The following is an 18,479-nucleotide window of genomic DNA, read 5'->3' as shown; positions in this document are numbered from 1 at the left end:
CCGGAAGGTACCCACCATAGTTCCAAGCTGAGCAGTGAGCAATCGTCATCAACTCAGAGTTTTCCAAACCTGCCCAGAAGCTGAGAGGGAAAGAGTGAGAGGGAAGGAGAGAGAGAGGAAGAAAGGAAGAGAGAGAAACAGATAGAAAAAAGAGAGGAAGGAAAAGAAAGAAAAAGAATGGGAGTAAGGAAGAGAGAAAGAAAATCAAAATCTAGTTTGAAACTAGCTCAACTATTTAAGTGGCATTTTGATATTGATAGAGTTGCCCTATTATGAGCTCACTGTTATAGACACACAGTACAGTATTTTATTTTGAAATTCTCTGAGGCAAAACAGGGTGGGTTTTTTATTTGCTTGCTTGCTTGCTTGTTTGTTTGTTTGTTTGTTTGTTTGTTTGTTTATTTATTTATTTATTATTTCTGTGCCGCCCAGTCCCGAAGGGACTGCCGCTCAGACACTATACTTTTCCGCCCACCCCCCCAAAAAATTAGAGGGAACACTGGTACCCACCTCTGGTTCTGGGACTCAAATAACCCCCTGCCCATTAAGTCATCTTTTCTATCCCAGTTATTCTTCTTCAGATCTTAACAGACCTTTTGTCAAGCTACAGGTCTGTTTTTTATCAGTTGAAGCCTTAGATGCAAGTCCACCTCACTTTTCACATGTCTCTTCATCAAAGCATCACTGGCACATTCAGAAAGACAAGTGAGAAAATATTAGCAGCAAACTGGTTAGGATCAGCACTCTAGCAGGTTAGAAATTGTCATTCTGTACAGAGGGGGACTCCATAGGGCCCAAGCTGAATTCTCACACTGGGGACTGAGTTGAAACACTGTGGTTAAACATATTAACTCCCGTGAGGTTAAAAAAACAAACCAAAAGCAGTAGAGCAACTTTGATCTTTTCTAGTCTAAAGTCTTAGAGAGATTATTTGGATATAAACAGTAAAAATGAACTCTCACCTGGGAGCTTGAAAGATTTTTTTTCCATTTCCAATTCAAGACTTTTTTTTTGTAAAAATATGTTTATTGGTTTTTTTTAATGAAGTGCCAGGTGTTAATTAAGGTTTTTCGGATGTAGTGTGATCTGAAATATGTTGGTATTTTATCTATGTCTGTCATCAGAAACTTGTGCCACCCGGATTGAAGGTCATAGCCTTCAAGTGTTAATATTCTAGAATTTTTAAGTATTATCCATTCTTTCAGTAGGTTTACAATTGAGGTATGGTAGTATACCAGAACAAGTTACTTCTCAGACTATCCATGCGAAACCCGAACTATTTCTACTAGGAATCACAAGACAAAATTTTAGTAAAGAAAACAGATACATTATAATCCATATTATTACAGCCGCACGGATTTTATATGCACAATTTTGGAAGCAAGAAAAAAACCCAACTACTCTATCACTCTTGATTAAAATAATGGAATGCGCAGAAATGTCCAAACTAACAATGGAACTGCAAAACAAGGATGAGACAGATTTCTACAAAGCTTGGGATAAATGGTACCTCTGGTTAAAAAAAAGGAATTATCTAAAAATTACTCATCAAGAAAAATATCCAACAAAAACAACTTGAAAAAATAGCAATTTACATCACAAATCATAACATCAAACTGAAACAACAAACTGTAAACATCGATCGACACGAACTCCAACTTTACAAAGAAAATAAACCCCTAAATGAATTATATATATTGGCACTAAAAACTACATTCAAAACATATCGATAAAGCCTTAGGGTAAAACACACCAACTACGAGCTCAAACTACAGGCCGCAAATCATGAAAGACCCAGCTCTAACGCTGGTTTTCGCTTCTCTATCCCCCCCTCCTTCTTCTCCCTATCCTCCTTCCTTCTATATCTACTTCCCTCCCTTCACAACCCCCTTCTCCCACTCCCCAATTACTACATAAGTAGAGTGTAAAAAATGTACAATATGCATATCTCTTTTGTCTTTCTGTATTTGGTTTTTATTGTATATATTTAATAAATTTATTTTCAAAAAAATTTTTTTTATTGGTTATATACATTAAAAACAGGGTACAGAAAAGTAAAGGGAATATATATAATGTACATTCTAGCAATTATAGTTTACTTATATAGCATGTGTGATTGGGGAAGGAGAGGGAAAGAAAGGGGAAAGGATTTAGAAAGAAGGGAAAGAAATACAAGAGGAGGACGAATAGAAGAATAGAGCCAGAAAAGAGGAGTAAGAAGAGTGTGGGGGACCAGCGTTAGAGCTGGGGCTTCTATGTTTTGCGGCCTGTGGTTTAAGCATATAGGTGGTATAGATTTTCCTGAAGTTTTATCCATATGTATTTGACGTAGTTGCTAGTGCCATCATTTATCAGTGATTTATGAGTTTATTTTATTTATTTATTTTATTTATTTATTAGATTTGTATGCCGCCCCTCTCCGTAGACTTGGGGCGGCTCACAACAATAACAATAACAATGTAAAAAACAAATCTAATAATTTAAAAAATACTAAAAAACCCATTATTAAAAGCAAACACACACACAAACATTCCATGTATAAACTGTATAGGCCCGGGGGAAATGTGTCAATTCCCCCATGCCTGACGGCAGAGATAGGTCTTAAGAACTTTACGAAAGGCAAGGAGGGTGGGGGCAGTTCTAATCTCTGGGGGGAGCTGGTTCCAGAGGGTCGGGGCCGCCACAGAGAAGGCTCTTCTCCTGGGTCCCGCTAAACAACATTGTTTCATCGACGGGACCCGGAGAAGGCCAACTCTGTGGGCCCTAACCGGTCGCTGGGATTCATTGTTCATTCAGTTTCTTTGTAGTTCAAAATTTGTGTCGATCGATGTTTACATTTTATCGTTTCAATTTGGTATTATGATTCACATTATTACAGCCGCAAGGATTCTATACGCACAATACTGGAAACAGGAAAAAAAACCCAACCGTTTTATCTCTTTTAATTAAAATAATGGAATGTGCAGAAATGTCCAAGCTAACAATGGAACTGCAAAACAAAGATGAGACAGATTTCTACAAAGCATGGGACAAATGGTACCATGGGTTAAAAAAAAGAAATTACTTAAAAATTATACATCAAGAAAAATGTCCAACTAAAAGAACGTGTAAAACCAGTAATCAACAGACTTTTTAAAAGTGATGATGGATCACTTTACCAGGCTCTGCTGTTCTACAAAAAGCTCACTATCAACAACGAAAAACCAACCAGGGAAGACAGGGAACAGAATTCATCTTGGTTTGAATTCTGTTTCTCCAAGAGCTTCTGACCTTTGTAGGACCCTTCACCAGTGATGGTCTCCTGCAAGTACAGTCAGGTATGCAGAACCGGTAGAAAAAAATTGATTTTTTTTCTTTTTCCCCCTTCTGGGCTCTGGGTATGTTTTTCCTATCGCAGTAAATGAGGTTGAATGTGTATAATTTTAAAAGAGCTGTGCATGCGTTTGTGTGTGTGTACATGCACATACAGTTTATATAGTAGATAATGTATATTTTTGCAATATGTTTGTAATATGTATGTACACATATTTAAGATTTTAAGACTTAATTGGATTTGTACGCCGTCCCTCTCCGAGGACTCTGGGCGGCTCACAGCAATAATGTACATATGGCATATATACATAGAATTAAATAGTATATTTTGGATGTTCAGTAATAGTAAACAGATAGGGAAATTGTATCTCTTTGAGGCGAGGAGAGGCCAGAAACCCTAACCCTAACACAAACCTTTGACGTGAGTGATGTCAAGTTGATCACCTTTAAGCCAATCACATGACCTTTAAACCATCCCGTCACATGATCATCAAGCCGCTCCCACCTGGTCACATGGCCAGCAAGCCACACTCACAAAATAATCCACGCCCACAGTGTGGTACCAAAAATTTTTGCAGCCCATCATGATGCTTTCTCTTCTAAAGCTCCACCGATAGACACAGATCAGGGTCCTCAGCATGTTACCTGTGTCCCTATGAAGACCTCCTTAGGTGACCATCAATTGTCACCATTTTATTTTTAAAATATTGTATTTTTGTTACTAAAAATAATAGTAGGATGCTAGAATGCAAGAGCATCCCTAACATCCCAAATGAGTCCAGAATTCGACAAACTCCAGGGCCATGCAGTGCATCAAATATATCTCTTTCCCTTCTCGCCATTATGCACAAGCTATGAAACCACCATCTCTATGTTATAACGTATGGGTGAAGTTTTATGATTGGATAGAAAATGAATATGTATATAAATTAAGTTAGAATGATTAAAGGGGAAGAAAGTGGAGAATAAAAGGTGGTAGACCCAGGTGACAAAATTAGAGTTTGAGGAGGCAAAATTAGAATACAGTATATATCTAAAATAAAGAAGATGTATGTATAGATATTATATAGAAAGGACACCAATAATTTAAAAATGTATAGACAAATAATAATAATGGAACTTGTGCTGGAACTACCATTTACCAGTGGCAAAGAACTGGTGGGATCATAAGCCAAAAAAAGTGGTTGAAAATGAGCAAGCAAAACTACTGTGGGACTTCCGACTTCAGACTGACCAAATTCTGAAGCATAACACACCAGACATCCTGATTGTGGAGAAAAAGAAAGTATGGATCATCGACATCGCAATCCCAGGAGACAGCAGAATTGAGGAGAAGCAGCTAGAGAAATTAGTGAAATACGAAGATCTAAAAATTGAGCCGCAACGACTCCGGCATAAGCCAGTGAAAGTGGTCCCAGTGGTACTTGGCACGCTGGGCGCAGTGCCAAAGGATCTCAGCGGACATTTGAAAACCATCGGAATTGACAAAATCTCCATCTGTCAATTGCAAAAGGCCGCTTTACTGGGATCCGCACACATAATTTGCTGCTACATCACGCAAGCCTAGGTGCTTGGGAAGCACCCGACTGGTGATGAAATACGAAACCCAGCATAGTGATCTCATTTGCTGAGTTGTATAGACATAATAATAATAATAATAATATTAACAATAATAACAATAATAATAATATTAACAACAACAACAAGAAGAACAATAACAACAATAATAATAATAATAATAATAATAATAATAATAATAATAATAATAATAATTTATTAGATTTGTATGCCGCCCCTCTCCGAGAACTCTGAGAATATGTTATTAGTCTGTTAAATATAAGATGAATTACAATTAAAGTCACTCAGAGAAAGGTCAAGAGGGAGAAAGAGAAATTAGAAAGGGAAGGGAGGAGAGAAGGAGTAGAGTGAAGTAGGAAAGGGGAGAAAGAAGAAAGAGAAAGAAGGTAGGAGGAGGAGATGAGATAGGGGGAGAGGAGTGTAAAGAAATAGGAAAAACAGCCTGCTAAATAGTATAAATAGATGCAAAAATAGGATATTGATTTATGATAGATTGGATAAAAATATATAATTATGTATGTTTTGATATGATATATGCATAGATGTGTACATGGGAATTGTGGAGAAAAAAAATAAAAATAAAAACACCATCTCTTCCCATTCCTTCGCTTTTCTCAGAAAACCAGGATTGGTGGGACAATTAAAAAGTTAGTCCTAAAATCTGACTACAGGAATATCTTGTTTCAGAAGAAATCCTGGTTTCGCAGAAAGTATTCGTGATACTTTTGGCTCCAGGATTTCTGGCATTTAAACAATGTTTGACAGAGATTATCAGTTGTGCCGGAATGAAGAGTTTACAGTCCAAGTTCTAACAGAACAAACAAACAAAGGAGCAGGCAAGAGCCGTGAATTCACAAAGGCAAAAAGCCAAGCCGTTTTCAAAGTGGGTACCCTGGTTTTCACTTTCTAAAATGAGGAATCTTGTAAAGAGTTGAATTCAGGAGTAAGCCGTATCTGTAAGTCAGATACTCTGGACCAGGGGTCTCCAAACTTGGCAACTTTAAGACTTGTAGACATCAACTCCCAGAATTCCTCAGCCAGCAATAAGGGGTCAACTGGATTTTCAGTGGGGGGGTGGGGGTGGGGGTTAGAATAGAATATAATTCTTTATTGGCCAAGTGTAATTGGACACACAAGGAATTTGTCTTGGGTGCAGATGCTCTCAGTGTACATAAAAGAAAAATATAAATTTGTCAAGAATCATGAGGTACAGCACCTCATAGGGTTCAAATAAGCAACGAGGAAACAATATTAATATTGTAGTTAATGCATGGAACTCACTACCTGATTCTGTAGTATCATCACCTAACCCCCCCAAACATTACCTGGACAATAAATTATAAGATGACCACAGCAATGTCTTACAAAGAAAAGCAATTAAAAATGTTTTACCGATGGCACCTCCCCCCAGCAAGACTATCTAAAATGTTTCCTAATTTCCCCCCTAATTGCTGGAAATGCAAAATAAAACCAGGAACGTACTACCAGGCATGGTGGACCTGCATATATGCTAAAAAAAATATTGGACAAATATTAAAAAGCTAATAGACCAAGTCATGTCAATTAACTTACTTCTTAAACCTGAAATATGCCTTTTGGGTATATTTAGGCAGAACCTTACCCAAACACAAAAATATCTTATTTTACAAATTTTTGAGCACAACAAGAATTTCATATGCCCTCTTTTGGAAACAAGAAAAAAACCCGTCAATATTAGTAGTCATTACCAAAATTATGGAGTGTGCGGAGATGTCCAAAATTACAATGGAGATGCAAAATAAAAAAGACTCAGAGTACTATAAAATGTGGGACAACTGTAATTGTAATTGGTACAATTGGTACAAATGGACCAAGCAAAAAATATCTATCTTTTACGTCTTAAAAGTAATAAACCTATCTCATCTTTGACCGTTCTAAATGGAAATAAAACCAACCTACAAAATAATTCCAAAACCGACTAATATGAAACTCAATTTGACAACGATTTTATATCATATCTCTCTTTATTCGTCTTTAAACCAAATAGAAATTTTTACTCACACCAAAAATCTTAAGGATACAAGGATACAAGTTACAGTCATACAGTCATAAGTGGGAGGAAAGGTATTTTCTTATGCTTCCTCCATGCTCTGGATGACTGAGAATCTCCATAGACCAGGGGTCCCAAACTTGGCAACTTGAGGAATTCAGCTGAAGAATTCTGGAAGTTGAAGTCCACAAGTCTTAAAGTTGCCAAGTCTGGGGACCCTTGCTCTGGACTACAGCTCCCATATCCTTCATCGCTTGGTCTTGCTAACTAAAAGTTAGGAAATTGGTAATCCAAGAATATGAATCAAGAGCAAGAGATTTTCAGAAGAATTTTGCCTCATTGTTGAGGACATTTCTTTTCTTATTATTTATTTATTATTTATTTTATTACTTAGATTTGTATGCCGCCCCTCTCCGAAGACTCCTATCCCCCTATCCTCACCAAACTGAAAACTTTGATGCTGGAATATGAGTTAAAAAGAATTCCCGGAAATTTGTGTGTAGTTTGCAACATCCTTTCTATTCAAAGGGCAGAATGAGCGCATCTGGGTGAACAACTATCACCTGTTGGAACGTCTTAAAGCAGCTATGGCTTGTCTGAGTTGTCCCCTCTAGGATGAGGGTTGGAGGTTTTGAAACTGATTAATTGTTACCTGTACATTTTGTTTTAAATTGACCCAAATCTTGCTGGGAAGAAGCACTATTTTTGTTTTTAAGAAAAGGAAAAACAAACCTCTAAAAAACACAACAATAAATTTAGCACCTGCAACTATGAGTATATTTAGCCACCTGTTTACTGAAATAAATAAATGAATGAGATCTCTTTAGATCAGGGCTCTCCAACCTTGGCAACTTTAAGCCTTGGACTTCAACTCTCAGAATCCCCCTTTATACAGATAGCCCTCAACTTATGACTGGTTGCTTACAACTTGATTCTGAAGTTTCAACAGCCATCATAGTCATTTTGGTTGCTTAGCAACTGCCCCATACCAATAGCCATTTGCAGCATCTTGCAGTCCTGTGACCATGATTATGACATTTTTGCCAAAACCTGATGTTTATTTCTGGTTTGGGGCAAAAACACCCCATAGTAAAGAATGGTTTCACTTAAAAGCTGCTGTGCTTGCTTAATGATTACAGAATTGCTTGACAACTACAGAAATGGTCATAAAATTGGATCGAACATGTGGGGGACCAGCTTTATAATCATCACAATTTATGACTATAATGAGCAAAGTGCATTAGAGTTGCAAAACTGAGCACTATCTGGAACCAAATGCATGCTCTCCCCCACCTTCATGCTCCTTTGCAGAGGTGGGCTGCTAAGGTGGAACAGTGACCTGTGCTCGCCCCCGTGGCTCTGAACGCTAGCGGAGTCCAGTGCAATGATGCTACTGCACCTGGGCAGGTAGCGAAATCGTGGGCGGGCATGCAGGTGCATCTGTGGCCTGAGCCCCAAACAAGCTCAGTATTTTTGAAACTTGTCAACTTTAAAATGTGTGGACTACCACTCCCAGAATTCCTGGCTGTGGAATTGTAGGAATTGAAGTCCACATGGCTTAATGTTGCCAAGGTTCAGAAAGATTGATCTATGGGTTGGGATCTGAACTTTAAAAGTTATTTAGCCATTCCAGTGGCACAGTGGTTAGATTCGATTTCAATTTTCATTTTTTTCTCTTTTTTTTCTTTTTTTAACTTGCAGTACTGCAAGCTACTTCTGCTGCCTGTCAGCTGCCTGCAATTTGGCAGTTCGATTCTCACCAGGCTCAAGGTTGACTCAGCCTGCGTGTCCGCGCACAATTTTACTACCTGTCCAGGTGCAGTAGCAGAATTGTGCTGGACTCCACTAGCATTCAGAACCACTGGTGTGAGCACACGTCAGGGTTCCACCATAGCAGCCCACCTCTGCTCTTTTGCAATAATACTTGGCTGGGGGATTCTGGGAGTTAAAGCCCTGCAGGCTTAGAGTTGCCAAGGTTGGAGACCCCTGCTTCAAATAATGGAAATCCTCACATCGGTTTGGCTACTCACAGAGCTCATTGATTTAATCACCTGCCGTTGCTTTAGGTGATAATGTGGTTGCCATTTACTTACACACACACACACACTGAATGGCCTTGCACACTTGCCCTGAGGTCCAACTTTAGAAGTGCGGGAGAAGTTGACATCTTCCTTATGAATCTTACTACCCCAGACACAGCTACGTTTCCAAAGCAGGCAATGTCAACTCCTTTGTTAAGGCTATTCCTAGCTGATGCGCTTACCAATAAACTCCTCCGCGAGTGCTGATGAAAAGCGAAAGAATAACCTATACGGGACTACGGGGGATCTAATTGGTTTCATCAAAGAAAATTGCCAAATTAGCCTTAGAAAGGGAGGGTCCGCCAAGTTAGCTTTCCTCTGCAAACCGTGTTGCCCATATTTAGGGACCGGGTGGGTGGGTGGGCTCCGACGCTGTGTGGTTATAGTGTGATACACGTACACACCCCACCCCAGGTAGGCAAAAGCTGCGCCCCTTAACTTAGGAATTGAAAAGGACCCGCGGCAGAGTCCCAGCGCAAACCTTAAAGCAATGAGCTAATCCGGAGTCCGCGCGTTTGCTAATCTGGAGTCCTTTGCCCGGGCTGACAGTCGCTAACCAGCATTCCGGGAGAGGGTGGATTTTCCTCAGTTCACCAGGTTAACTACCCCACTTATCTACCCACCCTTTTCCAGCAGCCCCCTCCTCCTCAATGGCCCCGATCCGATCATTCCTCCCTGGTTGAGCGGCAGCGCATTTCCCCGCGTCTGCCCTTCTCAGCTGCCTCCTCCTTCTCCTCTTCTCCCCAAAGGGGTCTTGGCAAGACTGACCCTAGGTTACTCTCAAGTTACTCCCGGCGGGGCTTGCTCCCAAGGCGGCGACGACCTGCAAAGTTTGCAACCTCAAGAAACTCCCGCGGGAGAAATCTCCGAGCATCGCAAGAGACACCCTCCCCTCCTCCTCCTCCTCCTTAGACTGAATATTCAGGATCGCAAGCCGCGACGAGTACAGGATCGGCGCTTTACTCCCCAACACGACCCCCCGCCTGCCTTCCCCCACCCTCGCAGCCCCTCACTCACCCAGCAGAGCCGCTACCCCGAGCGCCAACGCCAACGGCTCCATTGCGCCGGCTCCCCGCCCCCGGAGGAAGACCCGAGGCGTAGCGCTGGTCCCGCTCGCCCGGAGGAGAAAGCCGGAGTAGCAGGTGCAGCTGCCGGAGCCCGCCAGCGCGAGGGAAGGGGGAGGAGCTCTCCAGGTGGGGCGTGTCCAGCAGGTGGCGGAGGGGGAGGAGCCCCGGGTGAAGGCTGCGGGGGGGGAGCTATCAGGTGGAAAAGGGGCGGGGCGTGCCTACAGGTGAAAATAGAGGTTGGGGAGGGGAGAGAATGAGGAAGGACAGAGCGCAAAGTTGCTTTTGATTTTATATGGTTATTTACACCCAACAACTAACTCAGGGATGTCCAAACCTGGCAACATTAAGATTGTTTTTATTTTATTTTATTTTATTATTATTTTATTTTATTATTTTATTTTATTATTATTATTTTATTTTCTAATTATTTTATTTTATTATTTTATTTTGTTTAGTTTTATTTTATCTTTTTATTTTTTCGATTTTTATGCCGCCCTTCTCTTTAGACTCAGGGCGGCTCACAACATGTTAGCACTGCAGTAGCACTTTTTAGCAGAGCCAGCATATTGCCCCCACAATCTGGGTCCTCATTTTACCCACCTCAGAAGGATGGAAGGCTGAGTCAACCTTGAGCCGGTGGTGAGATTTGAACTGCTGACCTACAGATCTACAGTCAGCTTCAGTGGCTTGCAGTACTGCACTCTACCTGCTGCGCCACCCCGGCTTCTTGTAGTCTGGCCTTTTTATTATATTTTATATTTTATATTTTATATTTTATATTTTATATTTTATATTTTATATTTTATATTTTATATTTTATATTTTATATTTTATATTTTATATTTTATATTTTATATTTTATATTTTATATTTTATATAAAATATAATTTATTATTTCATATTGTTTCATATTGTATTATATTTTATATTTTATTTTATTTATTTATTTAATTTTTTAATTTTATTTTGTATGTCACCATCTCCCGAGGGACTCTAGGCAGCTCACAACCAAAATTAAAACATAAAAATAATATTAAAAACTCTAAAAACAATTTAAATCCAACAATTAAAAACCATACATACCATTTATGGCCAGATCAATGGCCCCAGGCCTGCTGAAAAAGCCAGGACCTTACAGCTTTCTGGAAGGCCAATAGGGTGGGGGCAATTTGGATCTCAGGAGGTAGATGGTTCCAGAGAGTTGGAGTAGTCACAGAGAAGGCCCTTCCCCCAGACCTGCCCACCAACACTGTTTAGCTGATGGGACCCAGAGAAGATCAGCTCTGTGGGCCCTTATCGGTCACTGGGAGCTATGTAGTAGAAGGTGGTCTTGAGGATAGTCTGACCCTAAGCCTTGTAGGGCTTTAAAGGTAATGACCAACACCTTGAATTGCGCCTGGAGATCTATTGGGAGCCAGTGCAGTCCGTGGAAGATTGGTGTAGCGTGGGTGCAGCTGCATAGACTTCTACTCCAGTGTGGCTGGTTGGGGAATTCTGGGAGTTGAAATCCACAGGTCTTCAAGAAACCCTTGATCTAACTCAACACAACAATCTAACTCTGCTGCAGGAGAAGCTGACTTGGGGACTGACAATGAAGCCCATAGAAGAGAAACAACACTGAACTGACATGCAGATCTGTTAAAAAGCTTTGCAGCTTCGTCAGAAGTCTTTAGCTGGCGAAAACAAACCCAAATGGATTACCCAAAAATGCATCGAAGAAGAGAAATGAGAGATTGGTAGTTTCATGGCTAAGTCACAGTTGGTGGGATTCTTAAAAAAACACATATGGCTTAGAAAACATGTTGGTTGGGTCATTCAACCAACTGAGCCACAAAGAAGCTCACTATTTTTGAAACTTATTTATTATTTATTATTTTATTAGATTTGTATGCCTCCCCTCTCCTTAAAATCGGGGCGGCTAACAACAATAATAAAAAACAGCATATAACAAATCTAATATTTAAATTACTAAAAACCCTTATTAAAAACCAAACACACACACCAACATACCATGCATAAATTGTATAGGCCTAGTGGAAAGGTATATCTGAATTCCCCCATGCCTGACGACAGAGGTGGGTTTTTACGAAAGGCGAGGAGGGTGGGGGCAATTCTGATCTCTGGGGGGAGTTGGTTCCAGAGGGCCAGGGCCATCACAGAGAAGGCTCTTCCCCCGGGCCCCGCCAAACGACATTGTTTAGTTGATGGGACCCAGAGAAGGCCCACTCTGTGTGACCTAACTGGTCGTTGGGATTCGTACGGCAGAAGGTGGTCCTGGAGATATTCTGGTCTGATGCCATGAAGGGCTTTATAGGTCATAACCAACACTTTGAATTGTGACCGGAAACTGATCGGCAACCAATGCAGACTGCGGAGTGTTGGTGTAACATGGGCATATTTAGGGAAGCCCATGATTGCTCTCGCAGCTGCATTCTGCACAATCTGAAGTTTCCGAACACTTTTCAAAGGTAGCCCCATGTAGAGAGCGTTACAGTAGTCAAGCCTCGAGGTGATGAGGGCATGAGTGACTGTGAGCAATGACTCCCTGTCCAAATAGGGCCGCAACTGGTGCACCAGTCGAACCTGGGCAAACGCCCCCCTCGCCACAGCTGAAAGATGTTTCTCTAATGTGAGCTGTGGATCTAGGAGGACACCCAAGTTGCGGACCCTCTCTGAGGCGGTCAATAATTCCCCCCCCCAGGGTTATGGATGGACAGATGGAATTGTCCTTGGGAGGCAGAACCCTCAGCCACTCCATCTTATCCGGGTTGAGTTTGAGTCTGTTGACTTATACTCTTGTATCACTGCATATAAGCCACTCAGAACTGTAACAAGTCAGGACAATTTGTAAATCTCATAAATAAATACACTTTGCAGAAAGGGCAGCTACTTCAGAATGATTCCAAAATCAATCATCCATGGTTCGGTTGCATGGACGACCTAAAGTTGAGTTCAACAATAAGAATGTTGTATTATCTATGTGAATCCAGCTTTTGAGAAGCCTGCATGGGATACAATGGAGAGGGGCGGCATACAAATCGAATGAATGAATGAATGAATGAATGAATGAATGAATCAATCAATCAATCAATCAATCAATCAATAAACTCGAGCTGGTACTTTCTATCCATTTTCTAGGATCAAGAATTCCTCTTGAGTTGGTTGTATTTTAAAGACTTTAATTTTTGAAACTGTTCTCACTAAATTCATCCAGCTCCATTCTAATTTTTTCAAATTGTCCGCAAGGAATTGGGTGGCTTATAAATTTAATCAATTTAATTTAATAAATTAAATTAATTTAATTTAATAAGTTTAATTAAATTTAATAAATTAAATTGCAGCTCCCATTGGCAGAGTCTTACAGCCCCTTTCCTTATGGACAGCCCAATGCCCATTGCCTTCTAATTGCTTGTTGTTCTTGGGTTTTGTAGTCCAAATCATCTGGAAAGAAGCATTAGAAAAACTAATCTCTTCATTTGGAATCATGATAAACCCACCAAGAAATGAACCAGAAGAAGAAACAAAACAAAAATTGGGGTTTATTTTGATGCCCGTATCTGTGAAAATCCTCATGTGACTTAATCTAACTCACCCCTCCCTATTACAGTACTTAGAACAGTAACAAATTTTAGTCCCCTTTCCCTGTTCTGCTGAGATAAGTAGTAGAGGCAGAAGTTAACCTCTGAATGAAAACAGCCAATGTCTGCTTCCAGCTTCCAGACTAATCAGATTTGGAGAGCAGAGTAACAAATTTAACATGTTCTTAAATCAGGATTTAACCAAATCTCCAAATATGGACAGATTAGAACTGCAGGGACCCAGCTCACATTAATCTGTCATTTTCAATCCTCGCTGTCAAGAGTTCTCCATCTTGAAGACCATGATTCAGAAGGAAAAGTGTGGGGCTGATGCCTGTTCGCATGCTGTGCTCCACACAGGCAGAAAAAGTGCCTTCAAATAAGCCGGGTCACTTGCAGCTTTTCTCTTGGGAGTGGGTGGTTTGGTTTTTTTGGTAGCTGGAATGGTGCTTTTTCTATATAGAGAGAGAAGCTACGCAGCCAGTGAGGCAGTGATGCTACTTGCAATGGATGGGATTTATGGGTTCAAACCTATTCTCTTTCAAGGGCATTATAGCTTAATTGCCCCATTGGCTGGGATAGGGAGGGAGGGAGAGAAAGAGAGAGAAAGAGAGGGAGAGGGAGGAGAGGGAGGGAGGAGAGGGAGGGAGGAAGAAAGAGAGGGAGAGGGATGGAGAGGTAGGAAAAGAGGGAGAGGGGGAGAGAGTGGGGAAGGGGGGAGAGAGAGGGGGGAGGGAGGGGAAGGGGGGAAGGAGGAAAGGGAGATGGAGAGAAGGAAAGGGAGAGAGTGGGGAGGGAGGGAGGGAGGAAAAAGAGGGAAAGGGAGGAGAAAGAGAGGGAAAGGGTTGGAGGGAGAGGGAAAGTGGGAGAGTGGAGAGAGGTGGAGAGAGGGGGAGAGAGGGAGGAGAGAGAGGGAGGGAGAAGGAGAGAGGGAGAAGGAGAGAGGGATGGAAGGAGAGAGAGGGAGAGGGAGAGAGAAGGAGGGAGAAAGAGGGAGGAGAGGGAGAGAGAGATGTCCCAGGCAGTGGGGCAGTGATATAATATACATTTACATGCTACATACACATCTTCATATATATTACATATATATGTTTATGCGATAAGATATTTACCATTTCTAATTGTTCTTCCAGCTCCAAATTTTTATATATACATACACACACACACACATACATTTATACAAGCATATAAAAGTTTGAAAACTGCTCATCTTACTTGCAAAGCAACTTGTTTAACAACGGTCCAAGGCCAATTATTAAAACAACAGTAAATAAACGAATACAATTACATGAAAATTTTGAAATGTTCACTTTTCACTATTGTGAAAAAAGGGTACCATACAATTGCTGATTGCTGATTGGTGTATCAGAGAAGGCACCTGGCTAGAAACTAAGAGGTTGTGAGTTTTGGTCCTGCATGAGGCATAAAACTAGCTGAGTGGCCTTTATCACAGTGGTTCTCAACCTGGGGGTCAGGGACCCTTTGGGTGTTGAATGACCATTTCAAAGGGGTCTCCTAAGACCATGGGAAAAGCCAATTTTCCATGGTGTTAGGAACTAAAGCTTCTATTCTGGCACTTTGGAACATATTTTTACAATCCAACCAATCAGGCATTTACAGTGGGGGTGTCCCTGCCAATCAGCTTAAAGCTCTGCTGGAAAATTGGCACTAGACTTATGGTTGGGGGTCACCATAACATGAGGAACTGTTATTAAGGAGTCATGACATTAGAAAGGTTGAGAACCACTGCTTTAGCCAGTCCTTCACTCTTAGCTTGAAAAGGAGACAATTCATTCATTCATTCATTCATTCATTCATTCATTCATTCATTCATTCATTCATTCATTCATTTATTTATTTATTATTTAGATTTGTATGCCGCCCCTCTCCGCAGACTCGGGGCGGCTCACAACAAGACACAGCACATCATGACAAATCCAAATAGATTTAAAATATTTAAAAAGATTTAAAAAGAACCCCATTTACTAACAAACACACACACAAACATACCATGTATAAATTGAACATGCCCGGGGGAGGTGTTTCAGTTCCCCCATGCCTGACGACAAAGGTGGGTTTTAAGGAGTTTACGGAAGGCAGGGAGAGTAGGGGCAGTCCTAATCTCTCTCTGGGGGGAGTTGGTTCCAGAGAGTCGGGGCCGCCACAGAGAAGGCTCTTGCCCTGGGGCCTGCCAACCGACATTGTTTAGTTGACGGGACCCGGAGAAGGCCCACTCTGTGGGACCTAATTGGTCAATGACTTCTGAAAAACCCTGCCAAGAAAAGTACAATTTGGGCTGTCACTTGGAGACAGAAGACTTGAAAGCACGCACACAATAAAAGCAATATTGATAGGATATTTTTGCAACATATTTAGGTTTCTGACAATTAGTCACATCAAAGGAGAGAGAAGAGGACACGTCACAAGTAGTGTTGGATGAACCGAACTTGCATAGTTCAGGCCCGTGCCGAACTTTGCGGGGTTCAGCATACCGAGCCCTTGACTTTTCAAGAGGTCTGTGTTCAGGTTCGGCATTCGCTCGAACACTGCGATGGGTAGGAGGGGGAGGTGGGGAGGGCTCTGAGTCTCAAGCCGCCGACTCGACTTGGGGGGGGGCAGGAGGGGCGACTCCAGACCCGGAGCCTGTCCTCCCCTCCAGCGCTTCGCCTCACTTGTAAGACCTTTCGCTTATCTTCCAAGAAGCTTTTTCAGATCAGCAAACTTCTTGGATGAGAAGCCAAATGTCTTACAAGTGAGGCAAAGCGCTGGGGGGGAGGACAGGTTCCGAGTCTGGAGTTGCCCCTCCTGCCCCCCCAAGCCGAGTCAGTGGCTTGAGACTCAGAGCCCTCCCCGCCTCCCCCTCCCACCCACCACGGTGTTCGAGCGAATGCCGAACCTGAACACAGACCTCTGGAAAAGTCAAGGGTTCGTGTTCAGTATGAGGTGTTGGGGTTCGGGTTTGGCGAACCTACCCGAACTCAGACGTCAAGTTCATCCGAACCCAAACTTCAAGGGGTTCCGCCAACACTAGTCACAAGCCATGGGTGCCCACTATTCTGTAGCTCCAAATTTTCTACGACTAACCTTCCAAGTGCTAACGACCAGATGACTGCAAAGAATATACACTCCTTTTGACCATTTGGTCAAAACTTGAAGAAGCTTCTTGAACGAGAAGCAAAACATTTTCAAAGAATATTCAAAGGGCAACTGGACTTTCTTGATTTGTTCCCCCACCTTTGGAACAAAGACAAAAGAAAACAAGAAAGACCAGATGACTTTTGAAAAGAAGTTTTGGGATAACCATGACCTGGACGGTTGAGAATCTCCATAGACATCCTGATTTGCTACTCTGACTGGGGTTGATCTCTGGCACAAATCTTGGGGCAGAAGCTTGCTGCCTCCTGAAAACCAGAGATCGGCTGTTAAGGTGGAACAGTGATGTGTGCAGGTAATGAAATCACACGTGGACCGTGTGCAATTTCTCTACCTGCCTAGGTGCAGTAGCAGAATTGCACTGGACTCCGCTAGCACTCAGAACCACAGGGGAGAGCACACTGTTCCCCCTCTGCCGAAAACACAGGAAAACACAACTGCCACAAATGGAGGCCGTATTCTCTCTTTTTTTTTTCAAAAATGGGGTGGGGGAGAATTTCACCAGCTTACTGTACAGTTTTGCCTGTTATATTACTTCGGAAGGAGGCTTCTGGGCCTCAACACATGGCCTACAAAGACATCACTTTCAAATCTGTGAAAAATGTTGCGACTGAGCATCAAGACAGTTGTTCAAAGTTTAACCAACCATGTTTTTTTTCTAGAACTCCATTCCACTCACTCCAACTTATTCTAGTCAGCGTCTTTAGTCTTCATCAGTGAAGGGCTGCAAAAATCTTTACTACCACACTGTGGGCATGGTTTATTTTGTGGGTGTGGCTGGCTAGTCATGTGACTAGGTGGGGGTGGCTTGACGATCATGTGACCGGGGTGACTTAAAGGTCAAGTGAGTGGCTTAAAGGTGACCAACTTGACGTCACTCACGTCAAGGGTTAGGGTTAGGGTGCCTGGCCTCTCCTCGCCTCAAAGAGATACAATTTCCTTATCTATTTACTATTACTGAACATCCAAAATATACTATTTAATTCTATGTATATATGCCATATGTATACATACATATTACATACAGGCACACAAAAATATTCATTATCTACTATATAAAACTGTGTATGTACACACACGCACACACACAGCTCTTCTAAAATTATACGCATTCAACCTCATTTACTGCAATAGGAAGAACATACCTAGAGCCCAGAAGGGGGGGGGGATTCTACTGGTTCTGCGTACCTGACCAAAATTTTACTACTGGTTCTGTGTGCCTGACTGTACCCATAGGAGCCCATCACTGATCTTCATGCTCTGGTCTTTCTTTCTTTCTTTCTTTCTTTCTTTCTTTCTTTCTTTATCCTTCCTTCCTTCTTTCCTTCCTCCCTTCTTTCCTTCCTCTCTCCCTCCTTCTTTCTTTCCTTCCTTCTTTCTTTTTCTTCCTTCTTTCTTTTTCTTCCTTCCTTCCTTCCTTTTTTGTGGGTTAGTAAATAAAATCTTGCAAATCTTGATCAATAATGATTATGTATTGTCTCTTAGCAACCACATAGATTTTTTCCCTAATCTGTTTTTTCATGTCTTCCAATAATACACCCAACCTTCTTCCCTTCTTCCCTTTTGCCAACTCTTAGTAAATTTGCAAATACCACCTTCGTATTTTCAACATTTTTCTTCTTTTAATTTCTTAAATTAATTAATTTGAATGTTTAAACTAATCTTTGGATCAGCTTAGGGA

The 18,479-nt window shown here is 41.5% G+C and overlaps 1 protein-coding gene across 1 annotated transcript in view; it reads right to left on the bottom strand.

The window, feature by feature from the left end:
• The window catches only part of ESAM (endothelial cell adhesion molecule), a 112,474-nt gene extending 102,357 nt beyond the window's left edge, over nt 1–10,117 (bottom strand). The window contains exon 1 of the mRNA XM_070765065.1: nt 10,018–10,117. Coding sequence (XP_070621166.1) covers nt 10,018–10,060 — 43 coding nt within the window. The 5' untranslated portion in view covers nt 10,061–10,117. The remainder of the gene's footprint in view (nt 1–10,017) is intronic.
• Between the last annotated feature and the right edge of the window lie 8,362 nt (nt 10,118–18,479).

Source organism: Erythrolamprus reginae, chromosome 12 (assembly GCF_031021105.1).
Source record: "Erythrolamprus reginae isolate rEryReg1 chromosome 12, rEryReg1.hap1, whole genome shotgun sequence".
In the NCBI taxonomy this organism is placed as follows: Eukaryota; Metazoa; Chordata; class Lepidosauria; order Squamata; family Dipsadidae; genus Erythrolamprus; species Erythrolamprus reginae.
This window is presented reverse-complemented; position numbering and strand designations above follow the sequence as displayed.